Here is a 20,634-nt window from a genome sequence, read left to right as displayed (position 1 = left end):
TAGAAATTTTGTGAATTGGCTTATAACACACACAAAAGAAATAATTGTCTCTTCCATCTATCTGCATGGGCCAAGTATAAATCAGAGTGGCCACCCTTTCCTTAAAGCCCCCTTGTTTTTTGTCATTTCACAAAGGCAGGACGTGAAGCATTCTTCAAATTTAGCTAAATCTGTGTTTTAATCACTGACTGAATTTTTTTTTATGGTTCATACTGGCCATTACTTCATTAGGTCACTAGGAAACCCAGTGTGGAGCCTCAGTGAGTTAGTAGTGAGTTGAAGGCATTAGACTTCACATGCCCATGAGAGCAGTAGCATCACTGGGGATGAGCTGGCCAAATGCCTTAAAAGATAAATATATTCAACTAAGTTTTATGGCCATTTACTAAGCCGGAATTTGTGGAATTTTTCTGACCCCTGATCTTAACTAACTGTTAACTACGTAGTTTTATCATTGTCCTTTGCTAGGTTATAGTGACTTACTAAGACCACCTGGGTAATATTCACATTAAAAAAGCCTTAAAATAGGCCTGGCTGGGTGGCTCAGTTGGTTGGAGCATCATCCCATACACCAAAAAGGTTGTGGGTTTGATGCTTGGTCAGGGCACATACTGGTGGCAACCAACTTGATCTGTCTGTGTGTGTCTCTCTCTTCCTGCCTCCCTCTGTCCTTCTCTCCCTCACTTCCTGTTTTTCTCCCTCCTCCCCTCCCTCCTCCTCTCCCTCCTCCCCTTCCTCTCTTTGAAATCAATAAAATCATATTCTGGGGTGAGGATTTTTTTATTATAAGTCTTAAAATAAATGTCATAGAAATGTATAACATACATACAACATAGGATTGGTTTTTAATCCTCACCTCAGATTTCACTCATTAAGACATCCTTTAAAATTTGTTGCTTTTTTTTAAACCTCTGCTACAGTGCAGCAGGCAGCATTTCACAGGACAAGTAGCTAGGACAAAGTGCAGAAAAAGTCATGAGGCCTTTTGGACTTGCAACAAATGTAGTGTTCTTTCCAGACCATGCTAATGTTTCTCTGATTTAGTTGGAAAGCACTGCTACCCTTTCCTTTTTACAATTCTCTTTTCTTCTCCTTCCATGTGAAGAATAAAGTGACCGGTATTTTTGCTAATTCTTTTTATAATCTGTGAAACTTCATGAGAATGAGTCAATGCCAGCTTACTGTAATCAAATCAAGAGCTCAGACAAAACACACATTTCTGTATTGACAAAGGTTTTCTGCCTTCTGAGTTGTTATCTTAAGTGTGACCAATTGTGGCTCTAGCATTGGCTATTTCATCAGATTGAAAATGCTTCTGCAGCTTCCTGGGAGCCCTGGGCACTTTCACTTTGGGCCACTGCTATTAGCTTTGACTTCTTAAGAAGACATAGCATCAGCAAGAAGCAGCTGATCTGTTTGGACGCAAGTAAATAAATGGAAGAGCTTTGGCTGAACTGCTTTTATTTACTTTGTTGGTTCCTTGCTCTTTGAGCCTGAGAGTTGAGAACGTTGTTCATCTCTGCCCACCCTCTTTCCATGTGTCTGTCTGTGTAGGCAAAGAAAAGGGCTTATTTATTTGATCTAGCACTGACTCCAACTGATTGATAGAATTCTCAAGCAGTCAGGTCTTTCTTGTTCATTGTCCCTGCCCATGTCCATCACTCCTCTCTTGAAAGAATTAGCAGAACAATTTAAACTCTTGTATTAAATATGACTCAAAAAGGAAGGATGATACATGGGCCCATCTTTTCTGGAGGTCATTTTGGCAATGTGCCAGAAATCTTGAATCTGTTCATACCTTTTTTAAAAAAATACTTTATGCATTTATCTTTAGAGGGGAATGGAAGGAGAGAGGAAGAGAAACATCAATGTATGGTTGCTTCTCATGCATCTCCTGCTGGGAACTGGCCTGCAACCCAGGCATGTGCCCTTACTGGGAATTGAATCGCGATCATCTGCTTTGCAGGCCCATGCTCAATCCACTGAGCTACACCAGCCAGGGCTGTTCATACCTTTTGATTTAGTAATTCTACTTCTAGGTATTTATCTCATGAAAAGAAAGATCTACATACAGATTTATGTACAAGGATATTTATCACAGCAGTGTTTATAAGGAAAATTAACCTGTATGTCTTATGATGATTACATTCTGATCTGTGTCCCTATGGTGTCATAGTATGCAGTTAAAAATTATGTTTCTGATGAACTTTTAATCACACAGAAAATGCTAACCATACAGTGTTAAATGAGAAAAAGTTATAAATACATTATGATCTCAACAATGTGACAGTACATATCTTCATAGGAAAAAGACAGGAAGAAAATTCAATGAACCATTGTTGCTCTCTTTTAATGATGGGATTTGGGGTAATTTATATTTTTGCATACATTTTTTTATATTTTTCAAATTGTTACAATTTGTATCCTTTATATGAAAATTAAATAATTTTAATAAAATGTAAAAACTGCTTTGGTTTTAACAAAATGTTTACATTTTTTCTTAAGTAGCACAGTGCTTATTGTAGATAATTTTTTAAAAGTATTAAATACACTGAAGTGCTGGCCAGTGTGTCTCAGTTGGTTGCAGTCCTCCCATAGATTGAAAGGTTGTGAGTTTGATTCCCTGTCAGGGTGCTTGCCTCAGTTGCAGGTTTGTTTGATCAGGGTGCTGCGAGAGGCAGCCAATCGTTGTTTCTCTCCCTCTCTCTCTCCCTTCCTTCCCTTCTCTCTAAAATCAATGTGGTGAGGATAAATGGGGGAAAATGCACTGAAGCCCACAGAAATTTGAATGAGTAGAATAAAGAGAAATACTTTTTGAAAACATGGAGATATATATTTTTGACTATATAATATTACTGAAAAATTCGAGTAAACAAAATTGAAAACAGTTACACCTGGTCCCCAACACTCAACCCATCACCACCGTCCCAGCATTTACAGAATATTTTGTGTGTGTGTGCATGAAGATAATACATATACATACATACAAATTGGAATCGTAACTTATTATTCTATCTTCCTTCCTGATTTTTCTCTTAATATTAGAGCATAAGCAGATAGACTGTACTATGAGGTTTGTATATGAGGCCATATAGCACATCCACATACAGTTTTGTATACAGAACACTTGCAATAGCTGCTTCAACCTTATAGGTTAAACATGTCCTCAGCCTTCTCTGGGCATTGCTGAATGACAGGGAATCTGAGTGTGCTAAAGTGAATTAGCTAGCTGGTGCTGGAAGTATTCCTAGTAGAAATGGAATGGGGTCCAATGGAAGGGACCTTAGGGTACCGAGCCTGTCTGTGTCCCTGGCAATATTATCAAGACACAGGAGCCATGAGATACAGAGATTGTATTTACTCATGAGGAGCTTCAACATGCAAAGTACATTAGCTAACAAAATTAACCTTGGGAAGTAAAGGCTGTTCCTATTTTGGCAGGATCCCTTTATGCCCTTTGATATGTTAAGAGCTCCAAATAAGGGCTGTAGCTGGCAATTGTCTTGTCATCCTAGGAAAGGTCTATTGATGTACTATAAGTTGATGAAGGCTAGTCATCTACATGTTCTTCTAGTAAACCATGCCCTAGCAGGCACTTTTGAGGATTGAAATTATGCCCAAATGAAGGAAAGTATATGTTAAAATTTTATACAGGCTTTACCAAAAAAGCAAGACATTTGTAGATACTTGTGTTAGCTATTCTTCATTAAATACTTGATCTTGGGTGAAAGGATGGGTGGGTATAATTCTTTGAGTTTCCTTAACAGTGCAAAAAGTATGATTTGTATCCTTTACAAGGAGGCTCTTTTCTCAGGAATTTGTTGCTGTGGTTACTTAATGTTTGCATACCACACTAGGACTGTGAATTACAGCCTTTACAGTAAGTAAAGAAGAAATTAATCTTTATATGTAAAAGGCAGCTTCCTAATAATGTAAATACAAGGTGGTAATTTATAGCGCCGAGCAAATGGATTGATTAGAAAGAGCTCCCAATCTCTTAAGGTCGTGGGTTAATTCTAGAATGCATCATAGCTCATTAATCAATAGCCAGTTGATTGTTTATAAAGGAGTAACTAATGGCATTTACTAGCAGAACTGGGGGACTTTTGACTCGTTTCAAGAATTTTTAATGTTTATTTGATGCAAGACAAGTAGCTGTGGATAGAAGTTCCAGGAGTACGTGATGTTTTTCTTCTTTTTTTAAAGACAGGATATTTAAATAAACAACTTTTATATGGAAAGTTTTGCCTTTTCAATCTAGTTTTTTTCATGTTAAGTTAGTGCTATTGACATTAAAAATAATAACCTTTTAGAGCCGGAAAATACTTCCAATCCCCTAGCTCAACCCTTGTACTGAGCTGACTTTGGCAAAGAAGGTAGTATGCAAATGAAATGTGTCTTGAGGATTGGGGATTGACCTGCTGTATAATTCTAAATTTTCCTGTCCATAATTCTTTTGCTTAATCCTTTGCCTTGGTCTTTTGTATATGTATATGTGATGTATATGATATTGTCTCTCTTTACTATACAGTAACATAAAGTCTCCTGGGTTGATGTTTCTCCATTCTGTGTATTTCACTCAATTGTAATTCCCACCATCATAGATGTCTGTGGCATTTCACAGTGTTGGAAGCAAGAGCCATTAAGCATTTTTTTTTTTTTAGTTAAATTGCTCCCATTTTGTAAGGCCTTGGTTCTTCTTAACTGATCTCCAATGGCTATGGGTTGATTTTATGTTCCCCTCCAATGGATAATATTTGACTCTGCCAGGAAGGACTAAAAGCCATCCTTAAAAGATTTTTAAAATAACTGTAGATATAAAGAAACTCTAAAGGTAACAATAATATCTCATGTATTGTAGTGTCCATTTATTGAGCATCTATAGTGTGCCAGACCTTATCCATATGATGTAAGTAGGTAATAGCTTCATTTTATGGATGAGGCATCAGAGAGTCAGAGGAATTAAATCTTTTGTCCAATCAGATCACAGAGCTCATAAATGAGAGATCCCATCCTTTCCCACTATGTCATTCATTCTGCTTTAGATATGTAGCATGCTATACAATGTTTATTTCCAACCCTACATTAAGTGCTCATTCATGAGCACTAGGAGTAGTGGTTGCTTGATATTTAGAGTGTAAATTCTTAAGCCTCCAAACTGAAAATTGAAAGGGGAAAAAAAAAACCCGCTGATCACAGACACCATATTTCAAATGCTTGTAAACTATTTCCTTTCTGACTGTCTTTTTAGACACCAATAGCATCACTTAAAATAGACTTCCTGAGCAGCATTTTTCATGAATATAAGCAGTTGCTGCAAGGGAGATCTAATTTCCAATTAACTCAGCTTCTGATCATTGTGGATCTCTGGTTTATAGTGCTCCTGGCTGAGTTCTGTCTTAGTCACCACGTGTCTTATAATTGGCTTCAGGCAAAATGATTCTGAAGGGATGATTGCTGGGTGTCTAAGGACTACACAGTGTTTCTTCAGCAATGAAGACCTGACTCTAATCCTGAATTCCGAATAATGGGGAAAAAAGTGGAGATGGGCATTGCAGAGCTTAATGAAGTTGCTGTTGATGGCTGTGGACCATGACCTGAATGTCTTAATTTGTGTTCCATTCCTCACTGTAGAAGGAAATGTCATAGGAAGAAATGGGGGAGCAGGATGTGAAAGAATCACACAGCAGCATCAGAGAGCTGCTTGTTTGTTAGAAGGAAGAGATGCAAAAGTTATTTTCCCTTTTTCCTTACAGCAAAATATGTTTCTGTTGATATTGTCCTTAATTGGTTTGGATTTTAGAATTTGAATTATGTCTACCATCCTTAAAGTGTCTGTGAGGCAAAAAGCATAGGTAAAATAGTGCCATTTAACAGGGCCAGTAAGAATAACTTTAAGGAGAAATGTACTTAAGAGATTAAAATCTTTAACACTTATGTTGAGGGTGTGTGGAGGACAAAAAGTGAATCTGAAATAACGTGATATTCTTACATATTTTTCCAGTTATTTTTCTGTGTTGTCTTGTAAATATACTAATTATTTGGTTGAGTTTGTTATACATCTCATCTCTGTTTCTGTCTCCCCCCAACCCCCCACTGGAAGAAAAAACTCATGATATTACTGTATAAATTCCTTAGGAATTTAAACTCAAGGTCAACTTGTATAGCCCAATTTGTATCAATGGCACAAGGAACACCTAAGAACTGATTTTCAGAAAACTTAATGTGTTTACCTCTTGGGTGTTTCATTATTTTTCTCAGCCTCAAGCATTCCCTAGGCAGTTTTTTTACTTGTCATGTAGATATAAGGAAAAGAAAAAGAAAAAAAATTGTTTCCAAGTAAAAACAACACTTTTTGAAATACACCTGTCCTGCTGTCAGCTTACAGTTAGGAGTCATTATTAACATTGGTTTAGATTCTTGGAACAGAAAGTTCTGGGAAACTTCATATTATAGACTTCATAGACCCATTTTTTTCCAGTTCTGTATTTACCTTGACTGCAGGAGAGACAAAAGTGAGTGTATACATGTGTGTATGTTTATTTTGTACTGACTCCTGGTAAGTTGTTTGTTTAAAATTTCATTTTTCCGTCTCTCTGACATATACTTATATGTAAGTGACTTTGTGATGTAGATTTCTTTTTTTAAAACAGTGTTTTTAAAAAGATTTTATTTATTTTTAGAGAGAGGGGAAAGGAATGAGAAAGAGAGGGAAAGAAACATAAAAGTGTAGTTGCCCCTTGCATGCCCCCTGCAGGGGACCTGGCCTGCAACCCAGGCATGTGCCCTGACTGGGAATCGAACCAACAACCCTTTGATTCACAGTCCAGTGCTCAATCCACTGAGCCACACCAGCCAGGGCTGTAGATTTCTTTTCATTGACAAATGATCACAGATGCCAGATTCCCCCAAAGAAATCCACCCCATTTCCAAGCATGTTTTTTGATTTAATTTCATGATTTTTGTTTTCAAATTTGCCTGAAAAGCACCTGATTATTTAATTATTGAAGACCCTCTTTCCCTCCCTCCCTCCCTCCCTCCCTTCTCTCTCTTTCTTTTTTGTTTTAGAATTCTTCAAAGAACTACTTGAAAATGCAGAGAAATCCCTGAATGACATGTTTGTGAAGACATATGGCCACTTATACATGCAAAACTCAGAGCTTTTTAAAGATCTCTTCGCAGACTTGAAACGCTACTATGTGGTGGGAAATGTGAACCTGGAAGAAATGCTAAACGATTTCTGGGCTCGCCTTCTGGAGCGGATGTTCCGCCTGGTGAACTCCCAGTACCACTTCACAGATGAGTATCTGGAATGTGTGAGCAAGTATACTGAGCAGCTGAAGCCCTTTGGAGATGTCCCTCGGAAATTGAAGCTACAGATTACTCGTGCATTTGTAGCAGCCCGTACTTTTGCTCAAGGCTTAGCAGTCGCAAGAGATGTAGTAAGCAAAGTCTCTGTGGTAAGTGCTACTTGCATTCTGTGTTTTTGTTTTATTTTTTTAAGATAGTTTGGGGGAGGTAGAAAAATAAATCAGTAGAATTCTGTTGGCTCAGTAACACTCTTCTTTCCTTTTCTCTTCAATTCTCTTGCCTCTTTTCTCCTATACTTTGTGTTTATACTTGTACCTTATATAGTTGTAAACAATACTATGATGAACATCTTTATATATCATTGTCATTTTTTCAGTGGATTTTTGGAAGCTATTTTTAGATGTAGGATATATGTTCAGTTTGGAACCTTAATTTAAAATGTGTTTAATACCTCTATACTCTTTTTTTCTTTTTTCTTTTGTCTTTGTTATGATGGTTCTTTTTTTGGATGAATTTTTTTAATTTAATTCTTGTTCAAGTACAGTTTTCCATCCCCCACTCCCATCCCAGCCCACCACCCTTCCCCGTGCTTCCGACCTCCCTTCCATTTCCACCACCCTTAGTTGTTCTCCATGTGTCCTTTATACTAGTTTCTGTGAATCCTTCCCCCTTTCCCCTGAAATTCTCTCCCCTCTCCCCTCTCCTTTTTTTAACTTATAGCTCGTATTCCACTTCTTTTCCAGAGGAAGTAACAAACACAGGCAGGCTCCCTATTATGTTGTTTTGAATGACTACATTTAAGTCTACTAGTTGCAGTCTAGAAAAGCATTGAAGATCCATTACTACATGTTTTCTTGCTATGAGGTGTATCCAGAGTCCTTAACAACACAGCTTTCTGTGACAATTAATGTGGACTACCAACTCTTGACTCATGATGGCTTTGTTTATAGAATTAGCAGTAGAGAACATGAAATTGCAATATGTGGGCTAACGCAGATGACATGAGCCACATTTTCCTCATTCGTAAATTAAAGGAATTGGACTAGACTCGCATTTTTCAGACTCTGTTCTTTGGAGCCAACTAAGGAGGTGATTCAGGTGCCTCCTTGAGGAGAGAAGCAAGGGAGATGAGGGTCTTTCAGTGGGTGAGAATCTGCATCTGTGACCTAATCTCCTGGCTCCACCAGAGAAGCTTTGCTTGCCTCAGTTTTATGCTTGTAGGGTTTTGAGTAGGACTTGAAGGGGAGAAAGGTTCTGTGGTTCCTTTACTCCCCTAACTCCCAAGAGGAAATTTTAAAACTTGAGGGCCTTTCCACTTCTACCCTTCCATTATTCAATACAAGTGAAGAAATAGAATATACAGGACTGAAGTTATCTTTGCATGATTTATCTCGGTGCTATCCTTTAGGCTCTCAAAGGAAAAGCCAAATTTTATTCCATTTCTAAAACAGGTGGAGACAAAAGGATAATAACTTATATTGGGTTGGCCAAAAAGTCCATTGCATTTTTCCCATAAAATAAATGACACATTTTTTTATTTTCACCAAAAATTATTGATTTGGATATTTTGAGTGTGTCCACTATCTCCCACTGTTGTCTTCTAGTGGATAGAGGCCAGGGGTGCTGCTAAACATCTTCTACTCCATAAGACAGCCCCACAGCATAGAATTGTTTTTGCATTTTGCACTGCACAAATCATCTTTTGCATTTTATTGTGTTCTTATCTTTCTTGAACTAGTAAAGCATAATAAGCCCAAAATGTTGTGTATCTACTTCCATCTTCAATATTAAGATAGCTGTAAAAATTCGCCAGTTTTTTAATAATTTTATTTATTTATTTTTTAGATTTTATTTATCTTTAGAAGGGAAGGAAAAGAGAGAGGGAGAGAAATACCAACATATGGTGGCTTCTCCAGTGTCCCCTTCTGGGGACTGGCTTGCAATCCAGGCATGTGCCCTGACTGAGAATGGAACCGCGATCCTTTGGTTCGCAGGCCCATGCTCAATCCACTGAACTACACCAGCCAGGGCAAATTCACCAATTTTAATAAGGTTTTTTTTTAGATTTTATTTATTTTTAGACAGAAGGGAAGGGAGGGAGAAAGAGGGAGAGAAACATCTATGTGTGGTTGCCTCTTACACACCCCCTAGCAGGGACCTGGCCCACAATCTAGACATGTGCTCTGACTGGGAATCAGACTAGCGACCCTTTGGTTCACAGATTGAGCTGGGAGCTCAATCCACTGAGCCACACCAGCCAGGGCTTTTAATGAGTTTTTTTTTAATGCATGCTGATATGACAGTTGTCACAATATAGTCTTAACAAAATTCTTTTCAATGAAGTTAAAGACAACTAAGCACTACTAGAGCTGTCATGGGGACAAAACATAATGAACATTTTGGCCAACTTAATACTTGCTTTGAGGACTAGATGAATGGTCAATAAAAACTGGACAGCAATACAAACACTAAATTAACAACCTGATTGCCTATCAGAGAATTCATTTAGAGTTAAGGTGATGATACAGTGTATTGCCCAAAGTGGAACACTTATTTAGATCAGGAGGTGCTTATTTATCATCATACCCAGACAACATGTGCTGCTAATTTTTAATAAGGAATCAAGACTGTCTTGGACAGACCAGGATGCATGGTTACCCTAGTTAGAGAGGAAACTAACATTTGCCAGAATGAAGATAGAGATTCTAAAGAATTGTGTGTTATTAAAAAAATAAGTGCCCATAGGATAGTTTATATTAGAATTGGGTGATAATAAGGGTTTGTTAATTGGTTACACTTATTATTACAGTTTTATTCTTCTCTCATATCTGGGTCGGTAACTTTCAGGAAAGAATTCCTTCCAGCATGTTTCTGTTTACTTTTTTTCTTCATGATTTTTTCATTGTAAATAGCAAAATGTTGTTGGGCATATAAGGTTGGGTGGGGGCAAGTGGGGAGATGATGGTTGTAATTGAAAGAATAATCTGGTTCCCGAACTTCTGCCAACTTCAGCAACCATTACTCATCTTAAGGGATGCTCTTGTCAGAGTCCTTCAACAAAGGCACAATTAACCCAAATCAAAGTTATTTGCAGTATAGGTCACTAAACATTTTCCCTCCTGCAACAATTTCTTGTGTTCATCCTAAGCTGAAGAGGTGGAAAAGTGCCGCTGTGTGCTTTGCATGTTTGTGTGTATGAACGTGTGTGATTGCACAAGTGCAGAAAAAAAAAGCAAGGAGGAGAAGGCCCCCTTGCAAGTGTTTGAATATTTGTGGTTTGTTTACATTAACCATCCACCTTCCTTTGAGTTGATTCTTAGGGAGGACCAGGCAGCTGGCTGAAGACTGTCTTGTTGTCAGCCTTACTTTGCAAGATTGGAACCCCCTTAGGGAACTGAGATTCCAGAAAACCCAAGTTGGGGTGGAGGGTGGTTGATGAAACAAGGAAACAGTTTAGAGACAACTCAGTGCAGTTTAAAAGATGAAGGGGTAGAAGAGCTTGACATTGCCCACATCATCCCACCCCTAAAAGGTTAGAGAAAAGTAAGAAGTTGTGGCTTCTCTGTGTAGTATTCTTTTTTTTTAAGATTTTATTTATTTATCTTTAGAAGGGAAGGGAAGGAGAGAAATATCAATATCAATGTATGGTTGCCTCTCGTGAGTCCCCTGCTGGCAACTGGCCTGCAACCCAGGTATGTGCCCTGACTGGGAATCAAACCATGATCGTGTGGTTCGCAGGCCCACACTCAATCCACTGAGCTACACCAGCCAGGGCTCTGTGTAGTATTCTTGACATGGTTCTCAAAATTAACCGGAAAATCAGTAAGATTGACTTTTGTTTTTAAGTTTCATGCACCGTTACCTATGCAATAGAGTATGTGACCCAAAATGAAATAGTCACGATCAATTTCTGATAGTCCTTTTGGTATGATCTTTTTAAAGCAGGAAATAGATTTCTTGTTTAACAGTGTATTGTTAAATTGCTTGAGAAAATTACTTTCTAAACATAACTCTAACTTTTTAGAATTGATCTAAATTCATTGCAGTTTCCTATCTGCCTAAGAAATATTTGCAGAGTTATGAGAATACAATGAATACAAGCTATAGAGGTTATTTACTTTGAATAAACATTACTTGCCAATTGTTTAGTTGGCAACACTGTTTTATGACTACTTTAAATGTTGTAATTGGAAACTTTAAAAAATATTTTACTTCAGACCTGGCTAGTGTAGCTCAGTGGATTGAGCGCGGGCCTGCGAACCACATGATCGGCAGTTCGATTCCCAGTCAGGGCGCATGCCTGGGTTGCAGGCCAGTTCCCATCAGGGGACTCACTAGAGGCAACCATACATTGATATTGATATTTCTCTCCCTTTCTCCTTCCCTTACCCTCGAAAGAGAAATAAATAAAATCTTAAAAAAATATTTTACTTCAGTGCTAAGTTTCTTCTAGACTTAAGGACTGACTTGAAATCAAACTCTTCAACTGAGTTGGGTTATCGAAGTTATACTAAACTGTTGTTCAAGTATAGTTTCTTTCTGTTACTCCAGCCCAGCCCAGCCACAAATAAAATCTTTTAAACAAAGTATAAAATAAAAAGATACTCAGGAATTGCATCAGCTTTTAAAGGTGCTAAAACACAAATCAGGTAAAAACATGTCAATTATATAATATTTCTGTTTAGAAGAAGCATGCAAGGGATACTTTTAAACAAATTTCCCATTTGTTTCCCAGGGATAATTTTTGGAGTATGCCTAGCAGTTGAACAGATTTTGTTTTGAATTTTTTTGAGTTGCTTTATTTACTTATTTATTTGTTTGTTTTTTAATTTATGGTGATAGAAGTAAACAGATTTTAAAATTCCTATTAAATTTAATGGGGTGACATTGGTTAACGAAATTATGTACATTTCAAGTGTACAAGTCTATAATACATCACTTGTATATTATATGATTGGTTTACCACCCCAAATCAAGTCTCCTTTCATCACCATTTTTCTCCCCATTACCCTCTTCTACCTCCCCGCCACCTCCCTTCTTTTTTGGTAATCACCATGTTGTCTGTCTGCGAGGTTTTTTTTTTTTTTTAATTTTAGGTACAGTGGTATGGGGTAACCAATAAATGATCTGGCTGTCAAAAACATTTCAAATTGAACATGTTGAATAATATGCATTTGGTTAGTAAAAGATGTAAGCTTGTCTACCAGTTCAGGTACTGAAGCAATGTTTTTTTCATATGAGTTCCCACTTCTGCCAACTGCTTTCCCAAATGTACAATAGTTTGCAGGTGAAACTAGAGCAACCTAAGAGATGAACGTTCTTTCTTTTGGTGTCTAATAGGATTAATTACCTTGGATCTGAAAAAGACCTTTCAGAGTAGGGAATCTATTTCCTAATTAAAGAGAGCCACCTCACCTACTTCATATATAAAGAGGTCTTTAATTTCAAATATGAAAAGCATCACTGCCTTGGGGCTAGTTATTGCATACTTAAAGATGTCTCCACTTTGTAAGTGTATGACCTGCTTTTCCAGCTCACTTTGTAACAAAATGGTTGTAGGCATACATTGAACAATGATTTGATAATCACTAAGCTTTAAAAAACTCTTCACTAGAGGATATATTTTTATTCATTTTAGAGAGAGGAGAAGGGGGAGGTGATGAGAGAGATTGGTTGCCTCCCATACATGCCCTGACTGGAAATCAAATCCACAACCTTTTAGTTTTAGTTTATGGGACAATACTCCAACCTACTAAGCCACTTGGCCAGGGCTGATTATCACTAAGCTGTTTTTTTTCCTTAAAATAATTTATTATGCTTATTTTGAAAGCATAAATGCAGACATTTATGCTTAGACATTAAATATATATTATTTCTTTCTGTGTAGTTTTTAAAACTATATTTTATTGATTATGCTATTGCATTATCACTAAGCTTTTTAAAGGCCCTTAGCCCCAGCAAGGTTAACTAGCTTCAAGAGAAAGTCTCTTCTTAGTCAAAGTATACTTGTCTTGCTTCAGCTTGTCTGGGCCCAAAACATCCAGTGGTTTCAGCTTACTCCATTGAGTTTTACAATTCAAACTACAGAAAAGTCACGTTAATTAGTAACAGATGGTTCACTAATACCCTGGTGCTACACATCTTTGTATTACTTATTCCATCTTTACTTGTCATGGTTCATGACACATTTTTATTTACCTGCTTGTAGCAGCAGTTTTGCCTGGAAGGGTGAAGTCTCTTGTGGTCTTTCACAAATGCACAAGTGGTTACATGTACCATGAAAATTAACAGATCCTATGCCAGAGACAGTTGCAATTTCATGGTTTCAATTAACACTGACATGATGGGACTATGTCTACACCCCCTCCCAAAACTATAGGGACTATAATTAGAAGTTGGTACCTTACCATTGTGATGTCTGAATGACTGTCCTGCCTTGAAAACAATTGCCATTGCTCCACCCTTATTTCTGTTTATAATACCCAATACCTACAACAGTACTACATGATTGATGTTGCCCCTTCTCTGAATCATTATAAATACAACTTTTATAAATGCTCAATATAAAAAGCTTTTAGGAAGCAAATTGTAGACATTTCTTAAACCATTAATATTCTTTTTCACTCACAACCTAAGAACTGGAATTGAAGGAGGAAGGTGGGACTCTTACTATAGTGGGGCTGGAGATGGTGATGGTAGGAGTATGGAAAGAAAGTGTCAAGGACTGAATAAATGGAGATCATACACTCTCAAAACAAATAGAGCATTCTACAAGGAAGCCCATGCAGTGATGCTTTGACTTCTAGGTCATAAGGGAGTCTAATAATTTAAAACAAGACAAACTTTCAAGTATTTATGCATTTTGAATTTTAACTATAATGTATCTACAGACATTCTTTAATGAATTCTAGTTTATACATTTTGTTATGTTTTTAACATCCTGTTATTGGGAAAACAGGAACAGCTCCTCCTTTCTTTGCATGTATATTGACTTCAAACCTAGTTAGGAAGTTGTTGAAAAACCTCATCATGGCTCACCACATGTTTGGGTTCCCTATCTCTTTCTTTGATTATCATTTTGGGAAATATTTCCTGTTTGTTTTATTTTAAGTGCTTATGTTACCAAGGAACAGATAAAATCTAGACCTTTTCTGTTTGCTTGGTACTGTTGACTGCAGTACAAAAATGTTGCATTGAATGTATGTTAGGAACTGAAATAAATGGAAAGGAAATGTGTTTTTAACTTCAGTGTGGCATGTTGACTGTTATTAGTGTACAGTGCACCTTAAGGCTCATTTTAAATTACTGACATGAAATCTAGGCTGCATGAAGAGTACTGCTTGAGTCCTTTTTTCTTTCAGGATGCTTGCGGTAGTTTTTAATTTGGTATTTGGAAAATGCAGATTGTTTTGTAGAAAGTCTCAATGCATTTAGAAGAGTCTTTGCAGAGAGAAAGGGGCTTTTCTGCAAAGGCTTTTTATAGTGAAAGTGGCATGCATATGTCATGTTAAATATATATCCTGAGGAAGGCAGGGGTACGTTTTTTTTAAGAGTTTATTTATTTATTTTAGAGAGGGGAAGGGAGGGAGAAAGAGAGAGAAACAGCAAAGTGTGGGTGCCTCCTGTGTGCCTCCTGTGTTCCCTACTGGGGAACCTGGCCTGCAACCCAGGCATGTGCCCTGACTGGGGATCAAACTGGCAACCTCTCTGTTCTCAGGCCAGCACTCAATCCACTGAGCCACCAGCCAGGACAGGAATGAGTATTTTCAAAAGAGTCTTAATAAGTTAAAAAGGAAATAAGGGTGCTTTTCCCAACTGACCTTTATCATGAAACATAGCCTCCTAAAATCTAAATTCTAAGGTGCCTCCTTAGAGTTATCTTCACATTTAGAAAGAGCTGGGTAAGTCTTGATGGATTTTATAAGGCCTGAAAATTAGCTACTGATAGTATTATAATTTATAGGTCAATAACACATCAGTTTTGTTAGTATACAAGTACTGAATCCACATAATGATCTCTTTCTATTATACTGCCTCCTAAAAAGTAAACAAATCAAACCACCTCATTCTTAGATAATGATGCCAAAGCATTTCTCTTGCATGAATAATTCCCTACTTTCTAGTAGAAATTGATAATCACTGAATTATTCAAAATGCTACATTTTAGCTGAATTCTTTCAAAATATTAAACTTTTGGCCACATGTTATTCTCTGTTTTGTTCAAGTGAAATCTTTCCATGTTGAGCAGTATTCACTTGAGCCTTTGACTTCTGTGAGCGGATGTTGGTGAGTGATGTGATATATCTATATCTAGGTGTGTATTTGTGTATATATTTCTATGTATGTATGTATTCATGTTTTTATCACCCCTGTAGCACATTGAACCCTTTGAAGGACAAAGCGTTGGCTGAATAAGTTGTTATTGCTTATTATTAAACAATATACACGCTCATCAAAGTATCCAGTCAATATATAGTTTTACATAGAACAGTTGCATCCTAACTCACTCTCTGACAATAAAGACTGATTCATTTGATCAATAAATTTGACAACCGCAGATTCTTCCTAGAAAACATTCAGCCTCATAGCTCAGTGTTCACTTCACTGTATGTGGATACCCTATACTAGGTTTTGTAGCTATGGAGAAGGGCTAGCTCCATGTGCTTCCCCCAAGGTTCCTATAGTCTATCACTGACAAGAGACCATTCAGATAACCATCAAGGGAGTCCAGTGTACCTGTGCTAGAACCAAACTGCCTGGGTTCAAGTCTTGGCCATTTATTGGAAGATTTGGTGTGAGCACCTTATTCTCTGTGGGCCTTTGGTTCCTCATCTGTGAAATTAAATGATGAACTCATTTCATATGATTTTTAAGGCTTTATATGAGTTAAAGCATGTAAAGTGTTTAGAACACAGCCTGGTGCATATAACTATTCTAAGTGTATAATACAAATGAATAAAATCCAATAAAAGTTATCAGTACACAAGTTATTTTGACAAAGAACAGAATATTTTTCTTTTGAATCTTGACATCAAGACTTTCATGATCATAAAACCATAGGAATTACAAAAGCATTTTCTTTCTGAGAACATTAATTCATTCTTTGTGTTTGTAGTTTAAAAGTAGAGGAGGGAGGAGTGTACCATTTTTCTTTTTCCTGTTCTTTCTCAATATCATTTTGAGAAATTATTCAGTCTCTGAGAGGTCTGAAAAATGTGACTTTTATAAAAGCAATCAGAGCCCTACCTGACTCCTACCTGAGCCCTAAGGGTCTGGAGGTCTCTGACATCTGGGTTCAACTGACCCTTCAAAACAATAGGAAAATATATGAAATGCTGGTCAAGAGCTGTGACCCTAGGGAACAATCATTAATTGTTTTCAATGGCATGCTATGCCATAGGGAATCAGTACATAACTGAGGATTATAGTAAGAACTTGGCATATGGTTACCCTTTTGTTAATCCCCATATGGCATGATCTACCACTTGGTCTTAGGTGTTCTGGAATAAAACTACTTCCATGCATTGCTTCTTACCAAGAAGAAAGTACAGGCAGCCATTTGTTTAGTCACTGAAGTAGTCTAGAGTCAGAATGTAGAGCTGGTCTTTGGCACTGTAAGTATACATACCATCCTGAGCTTGGGCAGGTTGGGAGGAGTGCAGAGCCAGGGCCTGAGGAGTGGTTGCATTAACGGCTTTTTCTCTGGGTTTTGTGACTGCTTTATAACTCTTCTCTTATACAAGTGCCTCATCCCACATGAGGGGTTGATTTCCCAGGTTCTGAATTCCCTTCATGTAAAATACTGCATGGTGGTCTGATTAGTGCTTGTGAGACAAAAGGCGGGTTTTCGCCAACTTTGGTATTTCATATGTCTTTTTCTTGTCCCAGCTTTCTTATAACTTCCCCATTTCTCTTCTCAGTTCTGGTATTATTTAGTGTTTCTATAGAATGTTAGAGCTGAGTTCCTTGTGATCATTTTAGGAGTTATACAACAAATCATGTGCAAAGCAGAATGAAATGGAAAACCTCTGCCAAATCCAGCTTCATAATCTTTATTTAATAAAAGTCTACTGTGTCTTTTAGTGTGGTCTCTGTTTTTAAATCTTGAGCCATCAATCTATTTTAGGACAGGGTACTACAAGATCTGCATAAGTAATTTAGATTTACAAGAATACAATGGACCACTTCCTAGAGTTAAAAAAGTAAAAGAATGGTAGAGAACTTAATTGAAAAAAATATTTTTCGAATGTAAGTATTGAGCTTTAAATTTTCATTTATTTCGTAAAGGCCTATGGTGTTTTGGAATTTCTTCATGTCTTCTAGAACAGGGTCCATATTCTAAAATGGAAATTTCTACTTGCCTCATTAATTCATCACAAATACATTCCAGAATAATCCCTGGCAAATAGGAATTGCTCAATAACTACTTGTTGACACTTTTGCCTTCTACATTTCTTCTTACTATGGTGGTGTTTCCTCTTAAACATATTATTCAGCAACTGCCACGTGCTATTGTATGATTTTTCATAGGCATTTACATAGTAACTCTTTACGTCTCTAAAATCTAGCCATTTAACAGTCTTACCAGTGTGGATCCTAACTGAAGTAAAGAAGGAAACTGATGCCTACTAGTATAGTTTCATATATTCTGTTTAAGAAGACAGGGCAACATCCATGTGAGAAATCTCATCACAAAGGTTTCACAAGGTGTGCAATGCTGGAATCAAATGTACGGAGTGGCTGTCAGCAAGTCGATAAGTGTCTTTGGCTTTGGGTTTCTTATCCCTTAAATGTGAGATCTGTACCCAGGGAACTCTGAGGCCCCTCCCAGCTCTAAGATTTCTATGATCCTGTGATTCTTCAGCCTCCTCTTCTTTCCAGGCCTTTTTTGCTCATCTATAAAATGATCGAGTGGATAGGTATCGAAGTCCTAACTATATGTGAGTTATTTAAAGGAATGAACTCCTAGCAATCTTGAAAATCTACCTCTCTAGAATGGCCATTCCTCCAGGATACTGGTTAGCCAAGATGTTACTATACAATAATATGTAGTCGCAAGGACTAATTTAATGCCTAGGAAAACATTTGGTACTGGATAAAATTCTGAGAAAAATCCTACTTATTCATAGGGAATGTCAACTTCATTGTGCATAGTTACCATCTTGTGTGTTTCTTCCCCCCTTTTAGGCTAGAGGTCTGTTTGAGATAAGAGAGTTTGTGTGTGTATCACATAGGAGTCTAGTAGGGTTAAGTTTTTCTCCTCACAGTACTAGGCACCCCGTTCCTGTTCCTCATGGCACTGTTGATAAGTGGTATCCAACGCCACAACCAGAGCAGGTGAAGTGCACTACTGGACTGCCCTGCATCCCAGCTTCTGTTCCCTTGCAGTGGTATCTGCTTTCACAAGTCTGTTTGCAGAGCTGGCTGGTACTGATAGAGGAGAATGCACTAATGCTCTGATACTGACTCCAAAAGAGGAGGGTGGAGCACAGAGGATGAGAAGATCAGAACATTTGATTAGCTGTCCCTATGTGACACCTAGTCATAGTCCTTTCTAAGCACTGACAGAAATGAATAACAGGATGAATATCAGCAATTCTATATCCAAGACAATGTTACTTTATGGAAGTAGGAAGATGAAGCTAAGTCACATTTCTCCACAGAGGATGGCCAGCCCAATGTAGTTTAGTATTGTTTTTACTCTAGCCACTTTCTTGTTCATGAACTTTTAGTAACCCTGTCATATGTTCTCTTGTTTCTGCTTAGTGTTGAAGCCCCTTTAATTCGTTCCACGCATTCACTCCTTCCTATGCAGCCATCCTTATTTCCAACAATTCCTCAATCCCATTCTAAGATGCCACAGTATATTCGATACATTCTCTTGCAACTTTTGTTCATTTAACTCTTTCTAACTGGGTGTTCTTCCTCATTACTTAAATCCGACCCCTTCCTCAAAATTTAACTGAACTCCCATGTCTTTCATGAGGTGTTCCCTGAGGACTTGGTGCTTTACTGCTCCCAAGCCTTGGAAGGCCCTCACATAACCCCAAATTTAAATTTATTCATATTCTTCCCTATAGAATGCATTAATTTCGCCTCCTGCACAGCTATAGGTATAGAATGGAGTACATACTAAATACCTTTCAAAGCCTTGGTGGGGGGGCGGTGTTAAGTTTCAAAGACAGTCCATACTCAGTGTTGTTTTCTTTTAAAGAAAGATGCATGGCGGGGGAGTGGGCAGGGCTGGGAATATAAGACAAAACTGTACTGGAACAAGAATTATATAAATCTAAACAAAAAAAAAAAAAGAAAAGTAAGATGCAGTTTTGTTTCAATCTGACAAGGTAAACACAGTGATGGTAGAGGCCATAGCTTACCAGGCATGGAGGGCAGGTAAAGGTAGCCTCTACTACTGTGTTTCATAGATGATTCTGGGAAATTATTTGTAGGACTTTGAAATAATTGAGTCATTTAACATAAGGGTGAGTGTGGATGAGAGAGAGACAGAGATTGAAAGACAGGGAAGAGGAGTGAGAGTTTACAGGATGGGAGATACATAGAGCTTGGTTATTTAAGGTAATGCAACATTCATCCTTAACCCCCTTCCCACCACACATCTTTTTTTTTTTAATCTAATCTTGCCCTATTTCACCTCTTCATGAAGCAGGCCAGGCCTGCTAAACGATCCATCACAATGCATTCTTGACTGAAATTCATGGCTAAGCCTTCAAGGTCAGATTGATAGACTTGCAATTTCTGTGTCTATCTTTGCCCACAACACTGTCTCTTTCTTGTCCCAAATTAGGTAAATCCCACAGCCCAGTGTACCCATGCCTTGCTGAAGATGATTTACTGCTCCCACTGCCAGGGTCTAGTGACTGTGAAGCCATGTTACAACTACTGCTCGAACATCATGAGAGGCTGTTTGGCCAACCAAGGAGATCTTGATGTTGAGTGGAACAATTTCATAGGTGAGCAAGTGATTAATATATTTGTATCACTGAAAATAGCTCAGCTTCCTGCCAGAAGGAATATTGTAATTGTCAGGTATGATATTTTTGTTCGGTATTTAATGTTTGCCAGTGTTCTAAGTGTACTCAAAATTCATACCATTCTACAAGTAAGCATTCTCTTAATCTATGGTGGCATTTCTGAAGACATTAGACACAGTGACTACCAAGTTTTAATAATGAAAAGTGACTTTTTGACGTGTCCCCCCCTAAAGGTCAGATCTGGTTATGCATCATAGGCTTGCATCTATGTATGGTAAATGCTGGTGTACAATTATTACTGTGTTCCAGAAGTGGCTTTTAAACTGTTATA

The 20,634-nt window shown here is 37.7% G+C and overlaps 1 protein-coding gene across 1 annotated transcript in view; it reads left to right on the top strand.

Moving 5' to 3' along the window:
• The window catches only part of GPC4 (glypican 4), a 120,772-nt gene that overhangs the window by 91,007 nt on the left and 9,131 nt on the right, over window positions 1-20,634 (top strand). The window contains exons 3-4 of the mRNA XM_037046044.1: window positions 7,069-7,460; window positions 20,117-20,282. Of these exons, the coding sequence (XP_036901939.1) occupies window positions 7,069-7,460; window positions 20,117-20,282 (558 nt within the window). The remainder of the gene's footprint in view (window positions 1-7,068; window positions 7,461-20,116; window positions 20,283-20,634) is intronic.

This window comes from Sturnira hondurensis, unplaced genomic scaffold (assembly GCF_014824575.4).
Source record: "Sturnira hondurensis isolate 20B ecotype Veracruz unplaced genomic scaffold, ASM1482457v3 Scaffold0004786, whole genome shotgun sequence".
Lineage (NCBI taxonomy): Eukaryota > Metazoa > Chordata > Mammalia > Chiroptera > Phyllostomidae > Sturnira > Sturnira hondurensis.
The sequence above is the reverse complement of the archived record's forward strand: the minus strand, read 5'-3'. Positions and strand labels throughout refer to the sequence as shown.